General features: G+C 35.4%; 1 protein-coding gene across 9 annotated transcripts in view; it reads right to left on the bottom strand.

Annotated features, from left to right (window-relative positions):
* Positions 1-10,978, bottom strand: part of FER (tyrosine-protein kinase Fer) — a 34,622-nt gene extending 23,644 nt beyond the window's left edge. For 2 of the 9 annotated variants that reach the window (XM_089256190.1, XM_089256192.1), the window contains exons 1-3: positions 10,786-10,977; positions 9,065-9,399; positions 5,289-5,476 (exon numbers count right to left, since the gene is read on the bottom strand). In XM_089256190.1, the coding sequence (XP_089112316.1) occupies positions 5,289-5,476; positions 9,065-9,260 (384 nt within the window). In that variant the 5' untranslated portion in view covers positions 9,261-9,399; positions 10,786-10,977. Of the gene's footprint in view, positions 1-5,288; positions 5,477-9,064; positions 9,648-10,672; positions 10,696-10,760 lie in introns of those variants that run through there. The other 7 variants (XM_089256176.1, XM_089256188.1, XM_089256162.1 and 4 more) reach the window with 7 other exon arrangements.
* Between the last annotated feature and the right edge of the window lie 4,031 nt (positions 10,979-15,009).

The following is a 15,009-nucleotide window of genomic DNA, read 5'->3' as shown; positions in this document are numbered from 1 at the left end:
CTTCATGAGGCTTATGGATCTCAGCACCTTCTTGCTATATTTTTCATTTTTCATTTATCACGTTTGTCTAATGTTCTTTTTTTGGCATAGCCTGTCAAATGTAACTCAATTTAAAGGGTTTAGAAATAGTAGCTAACGTAGAGGACGTCCTTTAAAAGCTGACCATAAAATATATATGTATATACATAGATCCATTTTCGAATACATTTATCTGGTAGAAAAGAGTTCCGAATAACTGTCATCAGCTTAAGACAACTAAAGCGATACTAAAGCGATAATACTAAATAAACTTGAAAGTCTAACTCTTCAAATCGCTATAATTTTGATCAGGATCTTCGATTCTTTGGGTATGTTTCGAATGTTTCAAAATCTAGTTTAAACAAACTTATTATAAAGCTTTTTCAATGTATTCATAAATAAAATATATTCCAATGTAAAATTTTCTTCAATACATAAGGAATCTCGTAATATATACCAAGGTTTTCAATATCGAATATTATTTTGACTTTGGTAACAGTCCATCGAAGCACCAATAAATGTTTATATTGGATATCCATTTACAGTTTTGTTCTCTTATTACAAGCTCTTCTCTATGCATCATTATATTCACAATAAACATTCTTTGCTGCGCTTTTGGGTCGGGAAGCGTCATACTACTTTTCTATCCAAAATACTTCTCTAAATATTTAATATATATTTTATTACTGCTAAGATTGTCGTTTATTAATGCCAAAATGCATGCGTAACAGTTAATTTAGAGTCTTTCGTTTTCCGATTGCTGATTGCATTTCGCAGTTTCAGCTTAAGCAACATGGGAAACCTCGCTGCGTCGACTGCCGGATGACGGAAGTAATTATCATCATCCAACTGGTAAAGTCGTTGTCATCGTTGGCTTTTCCCAAAAAAACACGCACTGGCCTCCATTGCCTTGCACACAATGCAAAATTGCAATTGCAATGGCAATTGTGTCGCCTAACATTGACTTAGACGCCGGACTCTGGCGATAAGGTTCGCCTCTGGCTGCGCAGACAAGCGACAAGCGACAAAGCCAAAACGAAAGTTGCTCAACTGCAGAGTTGGCAATTGATGGCGGAACTTGAAAACTGGCTAACGGTAGCAGGGCCATGGAGAATGAGGATGAGGACGGGGATGGCGATGACGATGTCGATGACTATGCCAATCCATGCCATTATATTGCAATTATGCGAACAACCCCCACGGAAGTGTCCTTCACATCGCTTCGGTATTTCCACCCTTGGCGTCGTTAGGACGGTGCGCTCCATGGCGTCATTTCGTTCACAAATTTCGCTTTTGGGCAACAATTTATTTGGCTGGCTATCTAAGTTGTTGTTGGTTTCGTAGCTGTTTTCTTGGCGCACGCGACTCAATACACGACGCCTAGCTAGCAACACAGCCACATGTTTGCTGTCAACAAATATCAGCTCCAATTTTTGTGCTGCGTGCCACTAGATGCTAGTTGGCAGCTGCAGCCGCTATATAAAAGATAAAATCGCTGGCCTCACTTGCATGCAGATACAAAAGTATCTGTTAGTTGGGCGCAGTCAGCGGCGAGAGAGAGCAACAACTAGAGCTAAACCTATTGCTAGAGCGTGCGCCTTGTCTTTAGCGACCCGTTGTTATTGCAAGTTATGCAGCTTTTGTCGCAATGTCAAGAAACTTGCTTTTCCAGCTTAGACGCGCCAGCAGATACTTTGAGTCCTTAGCTCACCTAAGCACGCCTCAACAAATCAAAATGTAACTTCAATATCGATGATGAATATGGTTTAAATATATAAATATCCACAATTATGAATAAATGAGGAAGAGATTTAGAGGGACTGCTATCGGAATCAATGCAACTAGATTCAATCCATGCAGTGCTCCATGCAGTGAGACCTGATGTTCAGCTTACATTCATTGCAGTTTCATTCTCGATGGAATATTAAACTATTTCAACACTAGTTTTCAAATATATATGTATATCTATATAGTATATGTATAAGATATAATTATAAAGATTTCATAACATTCGTTCTCTAGCGGCATGAAAAATATTAACTGCATCCGATATCTTAGAAATCCTTTTATATTTGAAATTTTGTATATATAATCAAGCAGACATCCCAAGATCAGAAATATCTATCTATTGGATATATGTACACTCATAGACAACTTGGCAAATCGAAAATTTGATCAAATAACAATATCTGTGTATTAGTCAAGTTGGTAATTTTTTGGAAGACCCTCGCCCGTAGAGGTCAACGCAGCGCACTTAAACTTGTCACATCAAGTGCTTTTGTGCGAAGTCATTCGCCTTTCGCCGGAGTGTGGAGGTGGAGACGTCTGCGTGACCACGAAACTTTGGATACATTTGCATGCTTCGAGAGTCTTGATTTGTGGAAAGCAAAACTTTTGTATCTCCACTACATATATTGCTAAATTTCCTAATGCTACTTTTCAAATACATTTGTTGGAACTTATCTTTAAGAGGAAGTTGCACTGGTCTTGTAGCGATACACCCTTAAATACAGACATATTCATATGTATATATTTCTATATATTTACATTTTGTTGTTGCTTGTTTGCTAGCCATATCTTATCGGCTAATCTGGCATACCAAAGGCGCACTGAATAGCCAGTTGCTGTTTATGATGCTGGCTGGGGCACTGCTCTGGTGCATGTGTTCTGTGTGTATAAAGATACTTAGTTCAATTGAACCTATTGTAATTAATACAAGTGCGCACTGGCTGAGACATTTGCCAGCAGGGGAAGAACTGGGGAGGGAGGTGGTTCTATCTCGGTCTAACTCTCTATATCTCTCTCTGTCATTCTCCCTCCCCTTCTAGTGCGCTGTGGGCTTCGAGAACTGTGGCTTTTCTGCGGTCTATCAATATAAAAATGCGAAGCCCCAGCAAAACCCGGTGGAAACCCACCCGGAAGTCAAATTCCATTCGTAGTCGAGGCTGCTCTAATGCGTTTCGTTTTCCATTTGCCTCAGTTTGTTTGCTCTCTTCAAATGCGGGAACGAGTGCAGCAACACAAATGCCTGTATTTGACAACCCAAAAGATACAAGATACATTCAAGCAATTCCATATCCATTAGCCAAGCGTTTGGGCGGGTGGTCACGATTCCGTTGGCGCCCTTAAGTGTAGTCAATTAATAACCCAGCCAGCGGCAGTTGCTCTAATGCTCTGTCTAGCATTTGTCACTCCATTCTGACAAGTAATCGACAATGGCAAACATTCTTTAAGTGCAGTAGCTATTTTGAATGGTAAATGCAATTTGGATGGGACCTTCAATTTAAATAAAATAGCTATAACTCTTATATATATGTATCGTTGGCTCAAAGGGTTCGTAAGTAATGTCCATTTTATAGTTGGAGTTTAGGTATTTTTGATAAATTACAAAAACCAAATACTATGCTTCAGATACTTCTAAAAAAAATGCGCCAGTCCCCATAGAGTATATATTCTTGATCAGCACAATGAGTTTGTAAACCACAATCTGTAGAAACTTAAAATTATTAATATATGTATGTAGGTTCATCGCAGGGTCTAGAACATTTTCTAGTCGGTAAATTCTGAATAGAGCACTCTCACTTACTTGATTTTAAATTGCAGTTAAGTAGTTTTTATTATTGACTAAATATGTACACGTAAAGTTTTAGTCCAGAGCTTAAAAAAAACTAGTCCGAACCTTATTAAAATTGGTCTTAATTCCATGAAGCAATATTAAAATTTCTAGTTGATTTTAAGTAAAATATTGGAAAAAAAACAAGAAAAATATGTCAAAGAATCTTTCGCTACCAAATCGAGCGACCTATAAAATACGCAGTATCACATTTTTCCATTTTTTGCTGTCTGCGTCGTTTCACTCTGACTCAAGTCGTTGTGGCTTTACCTGTTTTCTTCAATGCATTGCAGAGAAAAATCAATTAATTGTGTGATGGGGAAAATCAAGTTAGCAGGTGAAAACTTGAATTAAAATCATAATTTACTTGCATTAAATTTCCCGGAAAACGCGACAAATTCAGTAAAATATTTTTTTTCATAAATCATTAATTTTCCAGATTTTAATACTTTTTTTTTTTTATTAATTAGGTGTCCATAACCGCAAGTAAAGTGAAAAGAGTAGAAATAAATATATTCGTATTGTGTATATTATTTATTTCGAATTGATCACAACTGGTAAGGCAGCCACTATGAGTTTATATCTTCAAAAATTTTGAGCTTTTGTTAAAATCTTCAGCAAAGATTTTGTTCAAAAAACATTATTTTCAGCTTGAAGACATAAATAACATTTACTTATCATCAGCCGTTTATTGAATATTATTATTCATTTAGATATTTATTATATTTACCCCCTTTCCTTGGCTTCAATTTATATTGTAGGCAAATAGGTCAACTATAAATATTATATTCGAAAGTCAAACTAAAATTGTAAATAAAACAAAAATAAAGAAATTTTTTAGATCAATGCCGCAGGAAGGCGTTCAACAAAGCTAAGTAAATATTTGGTGGCCTGGCGGAAATATAGTATGTATGAATAATTAAATTGGGTCATCGATGGATTTGCCGACATTTGGCCAAGTTAGTTAGAGCTGGCGATTGGGCCAAGTATTCAGTGGTCGACATGTTAATGCTGACTTTGATCTATCTACATATGTGTTAGCGTTGACGCGTCTGGGTTAATAAACTTGTTGTCTCGCCGATGATAAATCAACTCGTCTTTGCATGACAAAAGCCGTTGAGGCTCTTAGCTTACAGTCGTTTAAGCTGCTTACAAATCGACAGCTAGTGCCGGACCCTACAGACACTTACATAGATTCATACATATACATAAATTTAAATAGGTTTTTATAGAGATTTGTCCATATGATACACTTATGTGTGCATACATACAAGCTTATTATGTTTATTTTTGATTGTGTATAGCCAAATCAACGGAATTTTCTGGCACAATGCGAAAAACAACATGAACAAGCTGACAAATTGGCAAAGCCGGCATGCAACAAGGCAGAATATCTCAGCTCAATCAGCGATCTGAGAATAGTCTTTAATTGACCTTTAAACGAATTCTTTTGTAAATATCTAGAAACGGATTTCTGTTTTATAAAAAGCATGTATATTAATGCTAGTATCTATAAATACATATATAAATATTGATAGCTATACTTAACATTTCATTCATAGCTTCTGTTTTAGTTAAGCTCTTGGATCAGCACATTTACCTAATCTGAGCATAGTTTACATAATCCGAATATCTTCAAATCTTCAAGTTAACTCACATGATTGAGGCGTGCTGCTATTTTGGCATGCTCCTCCTGGTAGGCCTTGCGCGCCTTCCGCTTGTCCTGCGAGAGGTGAGCGAGCTTATCGCAGATCACCTCCAGCTGTTCGGCATTCAATTTGAACTGCTTGGCCTGTTGATCCAGTTCATCCATATAGGATCGCCAGGATTTTGTGATAAGGCTGCCTGAAATGGTTAAGAAACAGACATTTCAATTATTATTTTGGAATTATATTGTCTGCTCTGTGACTCATTGTCGATAGAATTTTATAAGCTCCGTTTGCAGCTGATAAATGATTCATTCACATCGATTGTGACAGAATCGCTTTGAGTGGCAGTCAGACTTCAACTACAACACTACAACTCGTTATTGAATAGTATTACAGTCGAGCTAGGCCTTCTAAGATTCCATTTACCTCGATCCGAATAACTCTATATCTGAAGTTCATGGTCAAGGCTAAAACAAATTAAGAGTACGTCACGAAATGCATTGCAAAAAAGTCAATAACAATAGCAAGAAAACTAAACCGAGAAAGAAATTATATTTGTGACACATCGACGACCAAATACCCTTGTGGAAAATTTGCTTTTTATACTAGAAATTTCTTTCTAAGCTATTAATGAAATAAAGTTAGCTCAAATCGAGCCTTAGAAAAAGATTAGGTCTGAAATCTAGGTTTGTTAAAGAAACACAGATTCCTCTGCCTTCTTTCTCTATTCTCTAGTCTCCATTCTCTAATCGCAATTCATTGAATAATTTTGTTTAATATCCTCTACAAGGTAAAACATTTTACGAACAGCTGCTATTTCTGGAAATATCCGACCGATAAATAATTTGCCTGCCATTGTAAACAATGTTCGTATTTCGATTGCTTTCTTACCCAGCGACAGAATAATGTGGAAAGCAGCAATTGCAACTTGGCAATGGCGTTTGGCGTTTGGCGTTTGCCAAGCCAAGGAACGAACACGAAAAATTATACCAATTACTTATTTACGAGTTTATCTGGCATTCGTTTGGCCACAGCTAGAAGCGACTAGAAGCAGCTGCACTTTGTCGACAGTTTGATGAGCTTGGCTGGCAAGGTGCACGGCTGTATCTCTCGGATACAGATACATAGATGGATAGACTTCAGCAGCGTCAAAACAATTAACAGCTGACACAGATCAATATTGTGGTTTATATATAAGGATCTATTTAGAGGTACCTTATGAATTCAACATATGGTGTATCTGTATACTTTTATATATCGTTATGAATATATATTCATAAAGTATTTGGCTGTTTTAAAGCAAGAAAAAGCCTTATTGGCAATTGAAATGTGATGTGATTGTAGCTAATAGTAAAAGTCCAGTGTGGACGATCATGTTAGTATCAACAAATTCACAGTCAAGTAATATGATTCTGAAATGCTATTTACTTAGATTCATTGTCTGAAAAATATTATTATACGCATTCTCTGCACTCGGTTTCAATTAGACTCTATGGGAAAAAATAATATTTCTTAGCCAGCATTTCATGGCATGCCATCAGCGAGTTACTCAGCTTTGCTTAAAGGTTATATTGCATTGTTGATTACTTTTAAGGATAAAGACAAAATGTCTGGTGTATACACACATAAACACACACACATACACACACTGAGCAGAGCTGAAAAGTTTGCAAACTGTGAGAAAAATGCAGCAATGATGTCATTTGGCTTTATAGGACTTCACTGTTATATGCTAAAGATCAAAGGTTAAACTGAAGCCTAATTGAATGTTATTGGCATGTAGCATTAAACTTTTGATGTAGCTTCAAATGTGCCAAGACAAAAAGATCAAGTTTTGTTACTACTTTGAGTAGACTCCGCTCTTCAGATTTTTCAGCCATAACACACATCACAGTCCTATTTATCTCTTCAGTTTCCATTGTCATTTCAATTTCTATATTGAGGACTGGCTAAATGCTTCTTTAATCTTGCCCCTGCTCTTACCCCTGCCCTTAGCCCTATCCTGGGCAGTCGCCAGCGAGAGTGAAAGCTTCGTGATGCATCGCTCGCCGGCTTATCGGCCTCTTGTGACTAATGGCTGTGTGGGCAGTGCTTGCAGCGCGGCGTTGGCCAGGCCTTTCCCAAGCGACCCCAAACAGCAAAACAAGACTTATCGAGTGAGTAATGCAGAAGTTTAGTGCCCAGATAACTCAGCGTAAATTCCAAAAATGCTAATTTATGACGTAGGAGGAGCTGGAGTGCAAACACATGTGCAATTCCACAATAAAACATCTTTTATCAAATACATATGTTCAGCATATTTGTTTATACATCAAAATATTCTATTTGCAATGAGGTGACAAATTGCTTTTATTTTCATTTAATCACTTTTTATTTATGACTATGTATTATCAGAAAGACAAAAGTAAAAAGTTATCACTTATTTGAGGAGTACTTTTAAAACGATTGTCTTATTATTTGTAGGAAAATAGAATACAAATTCAGAATTCAGCCTTTGATAATGGAACAAAGAGAATTCTGATTGCACACTTATCAAGAAAACTGAAAAGTTGAAAAAAAAAAAACTAGCTACACATATAAAGTCCCTGCTAATTCGGAAGTATTCTTAAAATCTTCGTTTAAAAAATCAAATCATTATTTTCTTTGTTTTATTAACCAAAGATTAAAAAAAAAAATGATAATTAAAATCTTTTAATCTTCGGTAAAAAAAATAGCTAAAATAAACGCGATGTCTATTAAATGGGTAAGTAATTCTGAATCCCTACCATAATGAGTTACTGGGACTCCAGTGCACTTCGAATTTCAATCTAGCACAATTTTAATGGTACTTGAATGTCTTACGATCTGATAAGACAATATTACACCTAGTCTGGTTTCTTTAGCCTAACTGCATCGATTACATTGCAAACTCAAATATCAAATAATCAAATGCCGTACTCTCCTTCCATGTGAAATTTTCGAATATCTCATTGATCTTAATTAAATTTTGGAAGATTTATTACCAATTAATTTTGGTTTCGCTTTGTGTTTTTCAAATGAACTGTTCAAAATATATTTTTGTTGTGTTTGTTTCTGAGCTCTTTTAGATTGGATTGTACTCGAAACTATGGCTAAACAGGGATTATGCTACTTAAGGTATTGCATTTGCTGAGTTTGAAAATCCATTTATCTAAGCTTATTTTTCAGGTTAATAGCGGATTTTTAATCTGAGTAATTGAGTTCGAAATATTTTGTGGTTTTTAAATGAGAGTTGATATTTAACAGGTTTATTATTTATTATAGATATTATTTCCTCTATAGAAAGAAATTTTATTTGGTTATATATTTTGAAGATTTGAAGATATTAGATTGCACTATCCATACAAAATAACAAACTAAACTGTTTGCTCTATAGCAAACAATATAATCTATACGAGGAAATTATATTGAAAATATTTATCTTTAATCAAATAAAATTGTGAGCTTCGGCAAACTTTAGATATTGTTTACGAGCATTTGTTGTATTACTTCGAATTGAACTGAGCACAATGTATCTTCCGGTATACAGAGCACTCGTGAAATTTCCAGCCAACGTTCCGCTTATGACATATAGAAATTAGTTTCACTTTAAAGTTATTGTGTTTTGAGTGTTATGGAATTGAGGTGACATTACCTGTATACACTGCAACTGGAGTTGTCGCAGATGTGTTATCTAAGCAACAATTGCATTGAAAGCTATCTTATCAATTAAGTATCGGCAAACAGAGATACTTGTATTGCAGAGAGTGCAGGGAGCTTGGCTTACCTTGCATTTCATCAGCCCGATCAATTTTGAGACCCTGTTGAGCGACGGCTATCAAGCCGATTGCGTACTCCTTGTCGCATTTGGCCTTCATTTGGATGGATCGTTTCATTGTCTCCATGAGACGCAGTTCCGCGTCTTGGCGCACGATTAGCGCCTCGTGAGCGGCGCGGCCCTGCAGGGCCGTGGAGAAGCCCATTTTGGCTCTGGTGTGAAATATTGGTTAAATGCTCGACGCTTCAAGTTTTCGGACGTATTTCTTTCTTAAATTTTATTTATTTCTCTTTACTTTTTGCCAATGAGTCACAATTGCATGCTTAAACTGAACGAAGCGAGGGCTACAAAAGTATTAAACAACAAAATTAACTTCGCTCGAAGAGCATTGCGCAACGCGACACCACGATTCACAAACATGTGGCAAACACTTGTTGCATGCCAATATTTATGGCTTTAAGCATGTGCTGCTGGCCAGAGTATTTTCCACTCTCTTTTTTGACACTTTTGACACTGTGCACTCGAAGGGCGTTCAGTCGCCGCTGCTGAGTCGAATCAATTAATATTTTCGTCACACACACATTGGAAATTTCTTAAGAAATACAATACAAATAAAACTTTCACATGCACTGATTGTTGTTGTTGTTGGTTGCACTTGCTGCGACATTTGCTAAATACACGAGACGACATTTGAATAACGACTTCAGAAATAAAATAAAAAAAACCTGCCTCTGGCAGCAAAGAGCCAAAAATAATTGTTAACACTTTTGGCTAATTAGCGGAATGTTTATTTTTGGACAGACCATAAATTAACATGATTAAATGACATTTCATTTCAGTTTTTGGTGCTCTTTTTGTCTGTCTCGTGTCCGTCTGTTTTTCGTGGAGTTGAGCCTCTTTGAAGATTTTCCAAACTGCGTTTCTTCGATAATTGTTACTCTTTTTCGTCGGCAAGTAAACTTGTTTTTCCCGCTCGCGGGCAAGCAAACAAAAATAAACATTGGCCCAGTCGCGGTGCCGTCAATAAGGAAGCGGCGCGACGCCAGCGACGCCGACGGCGACGGCGAGTGCAGCACAAGTACGTGTATCTTACGGATACACAGATACTGGCACTGATACAGCGCTATGCCACAGAACTGCGCCAGAACCCCAGCAACAACAACGGCAACAGTTTGACGTATTGTTTGTCTGTGCGTGTTTCGTTGTTCGTCTATATTGGAGTTTACCAAGTCAACTAAAACATAAACGGGTTAGACAGCCACTGCCACAGCCGCTGCCGCTTCCACTGCCACAGGCAAGAGGCAGGCAACAACAACTTCAACTGTGATGGGGAACATCTGCACTTATAGATAAATTACAACAACAGCAGCAACAACAACAACAACAGCGCCAAGAACCTGAACGTGTAAACGAAAGCGCCGTTATAAGCATATATAAAATTTAATTTTAAATTCATAAACATAAATGCACTCGCAACAGTGTAGAGAAGATCGCTAAACGATTTTCATATCATTTTGCAGTAAACTTTTCGCAATTTCTTTTACACTTCATATTCGGGTAGGGGCGGGGCTGTCACTTGCAATTCGCGTAATCAGCGCGTAAACCTTTTGCACATACTACATTATCTCTGCAGTAATATAAACATAAATAGATCGGCCTGTTCATATGTGTGTGTGTGTATAAATAATATATGAATTTATCAAACTGTTGAATGCTGCCGCGACGGTTACCATGGAGACAAGTTTCGTAGCGTAAGATGCTTCGCCCTCTCACATGGCCAATTTACAGAGCAATCCAACAGATGCCAGTGCCAATAATACAGAGGCGCATAACGCACACACAAATCGGATGAAATCTCGATCTAGACGCAACGTGCCGAACGAACCGACTGCCTCGAATGCTCAGCGCGAACTGAAACTCTGCAGACAATGGCGCTGTTGAAAATGCCGACGAAAATGACGTTTCGCTGCGGCGAAATAGCACGAGAGAGAGAGAGCTAGAGAACCGGTTATGCACAACCCAATAAACAAATCGTGCGGCACACGGGCGTCTTAGCAAGCGAGTTCAAAAAAGGAAATCTTGTATTTCACTTTTCATAATTGAATGAAATTTAATTCTTATTATATTACTACTGTATATAGTTTAGAGTGAGTTTAGAAATTTAACGAAAAATTATTTCCTGTCATCTTCTTTTTGCATATTTACAAAAAAATGTTTTGTTCCAATTTAGTATTTTAATATTATTATTACTTTTATTTAGAGCATTATAAATCTTAAAATGTGATTATCATTTGCATTTGCAGGCTTGCTTGCTTTAATCTCAATTTCAAATTGGTCCAATCAATATCGATTGGTGGTGCATTTTAGCTGAGCAAAGGATAAAGGAGTTAACTGTCTATGAACTGTCTATGCACAGGCACTGCGGCAGACAGGCAGCCTGTTGCCCATTTAACTGGCCCCAACCTCGTCTGGTTATTTTTATGGCTCATCCCGCCATTCATTGTTGTCTTGCTAGTGTTTTTGGGGTTTACGATGTTTGCCGTTGTCTATGAGATGGCTAACGCGCTGCGTTTACTATACTCGCTCACGAAATGAAAGGGGTATATCCAAATCGTGCAATTTTTAAATAGACTCAAACAATTTGCCAGTTATGGAAAATAGAGATTTGAAATTTATAAAAAGTAGATTCGGCTATTGACTTGGAGGCGTGGCATATATGAATTTATTCTATCCTTTATAAATTATTTTAGAAATATATATATATAGGTGTTTGTAGGTATATTAATAGTGAAGTTACATTCTTAAAACATCATGAATTCTTTTTCGAATGTGTTTTGATTCGCTAGGCCTTTACACTACCGTCTAGAAAGTTACCTATTTATCACGAATTGGCTACAATTTTTCATGAGTTCATACTTTACTAGGCTTTATAATATCGTACATACTCACTGAATATTAGTGAAGCTTACCTATACTAAAAACTACATTTTTAAGGAAAATGATTTGATTATAAAAATATCATATAAATTTTATGTTATGAATATATGGTATGTATATTTGCAATCAATATCAGCGTATAAACAATATGCCCGATTGCAATGCTCTAAGCTGTTTTACTTGTTCCCCCGCATTGCATCGATATCCTCATAAATAATTTACCCCAACGGCGACACTCATAGGTTAAAGTTCCTCTATGCCCTTTGTGCTGTGGATGCATATTGAGAAGACTTTGCAGATATCTGTGATCACATCCTGTTTGTTAAACATCTATTTAATTAAAATTAATAGTGTATTCTGCTTTAAATGAAAATAACCTTAGAATTCTAACTAAATGTCTAATTTTAGCCGCGACTATTGCTGCTTTGATTTATTTTGTTTTCGATTGTTTTGAAAACGCTTGAGAATTCACATGCTGAGAGAATGCGTCTCGGGCATCTGTTTGTACATCAGAAGACGATGTAGGCATATCTGTTGAACCTTTGAAAGTTCGCAGCCAATTGAAGCTAATGAACAAATTATATGGCATTTGCTGAGTGGAGGATAGGAGAGTTTATGCAAGAACTCCACAACGAGCTGAATTCTTTCTCCACTTACGCATATTGTCCGTAACGACCTGAAATTACATCGCTGTAAACTGGAACTGGAGCTGCAAGACAATAACAAGTCGCAAAATTGTGTAATAGAGGGCAACAAAAATCGCCCTGGGTATGCGTTGAATGTGAGTAGGAAAACAAAATACTTCAGTAATATTATGAATAGTGCTAAGCATAAGCAGTTGAACATTTTCACATTTCCTTAACTCTAATCGCTTGCATAACAAATATTTAATAACTTGTCTCTCTCTCTCTCTCTCTCTCTTTCTCTCTCTCTCTCTCTCTGTCTCTTTTTCTGTTACACCAATGCATAATTACAGTAGAAATAAAAGACTTTTGCTGCACTCTGAAAAAATTCCAAGCAACAGTTCCTCGCTGTTTAGCATTCTGCTCAGATGGAACCTATTGAGGGAGCTGCCCATAGCAATACCATTTTATTGGTATGTGTAAGAATTTACAATAACAACAACAAAAAGAATAAACATAGCGACGATGATGAATGAAGAGACAATGACAAGAACTAAAACAATAAATGAACGAGAGTGATGAACGATCAAATACCCTGTAGACAGCGAGAAGATGCTGGAATTAATTCATAATTTTTTAGATAGATTTATTATTATCAGCATTTATTGAATGTCACTACTAGTCATTTTAAAAACATAAATATCAAATATTGTTATTTATATATATTATATTTTTTATATATATCAAAATATTTTATCATCATAAAACTTCAAAATAAAACGGATATGTGAAGGTATGTCCGCTCACAGAGAGCTAGAGCTAGAAATTCGGATAGTTTAGTTACCAGTAACCTCCTCTATTGATGACCCAAAAACAATTTTTACTCCTCTTTAGGGGCGCGGCATATCAAAAAATACCCTATAATTTTTTAATTTTTTGCATCCAAATTTTGCAGCTATGTTAGTGTTATCTTATTCTATGAGCTGTCCAAAAATGAAGTTTCTACACCCAGTAGGGGCGTGGCAAATCGAGAAAGTGAATTTTCTACAGTATTACAGCAAGACTTAGCCACTAAATTGCTGATGGGGTGTGAAAGAGTATTCCGCAGTCATTACGCCCGACTGCAACGTTCTTACTTGTTAAATACGGGGTATACAATTAAAACAACAATATGAATGCCAAACAATATAAGGCCGAAGAGACATCAAGAGTGAGAGGTAGAAATTACAATGTCTTTGAAACAACAGATACATTTGTTGCAGTATTTTTTGTATTTAAATGTAAATTTAAGTTGATTTACGCGTGAGCACATAACCATAGATATACATATATATTCATGCATATATTTTGATGAATATACATTCGTACGTATACGAATAAATATATTTACATTCCCAGCACAGATAAATTGATTTGTTTATATATTATAAAATGATTTCCAACAAATCCACCTTCGCACGGTACAAATGTATATAAATATAATACCTATCTTATTTTTTTTTTTTAGCTATAGTTTGAGTACTTTTGTTTTGACAAATTCAATAGATTAATTTTATAGCTTTTTTTTCTTATACCTTTACAAGAACTAGTTATTTAAGTTTAACTTTTTCAGTAGCTTTACCTTTATAATTGGAGTTAGAGTTAGAGTAGCTAAATAAAAATAAATAAAATAAAATAATATAATAATATAAAAAAATATAATATTTATATAAATATTTTAGTACTCTTTGAACATCAAAAAGCTGTGAAAAAGTATGATCTGAATCTTAACAATAATATGTCAAGAATTTTTATTAGTCTGTCGGATTTTACTAAAATACATACAAACAAAACATATTATAAATTTAAAATAAAAATGTTAATTATTCCAAATTAATTTAAAGTTCTTTTCCAAGATTTAAGAATATTATAATTAATACCTAGGCTAGGAAAGCCATTTATTTTTTGTTAACTAATAATAAAAATGTGAAAAATTAATTTAAATAAAATAAATAACTCTATTGGTAAAACAATTAATGAAAATATGAAACCAACAACTTGAGTCATATTTTTGTATTTATCGTTATAAAATATATGTGTTTATATATACATATATAATAATTATGTATATTAAAAGACATTTTCCATGCTTATGTATACATTGTGACGATTTATTACAAATAATCAACCAATATTTGAATTCGAACACATGAACTTCACAAAAGCATCAAAATCTAAAGAGCTTTAAATCAAAATAAATTAAATCTATGCTCATTAAATTTCAATATCAATTTATGACAGCCCATTGATACTGTCAGACAAACTTCTTTTATCAAGATATCATGCCATCTATTATATATATCATTTCGATACAAAATTATAAATATACATATCTATTCTTTGAGAAATTAAAAA

The sequence above is a fragment of the Drosophila navojoa genome, chromosome 2, assembly GCF_054131105.1.
Source record: "Drosophila navojoa isolate 15081-1374.11 chromosome 2, UAZ_NAV_1.0, whole genome shotgun sequence".
Taxonomy (NCBI): Eukaryota; Metazoa; Arthropoda; class Insecta; order Diptera; family Drosophilidae; genus Drosophila; species Drosophila navojoa.
The sequence above is the reverse complement of the archived record's forward strand: the minus strand, read 5'-3'. Positions and strand labels throughout refer to the sequence as shown.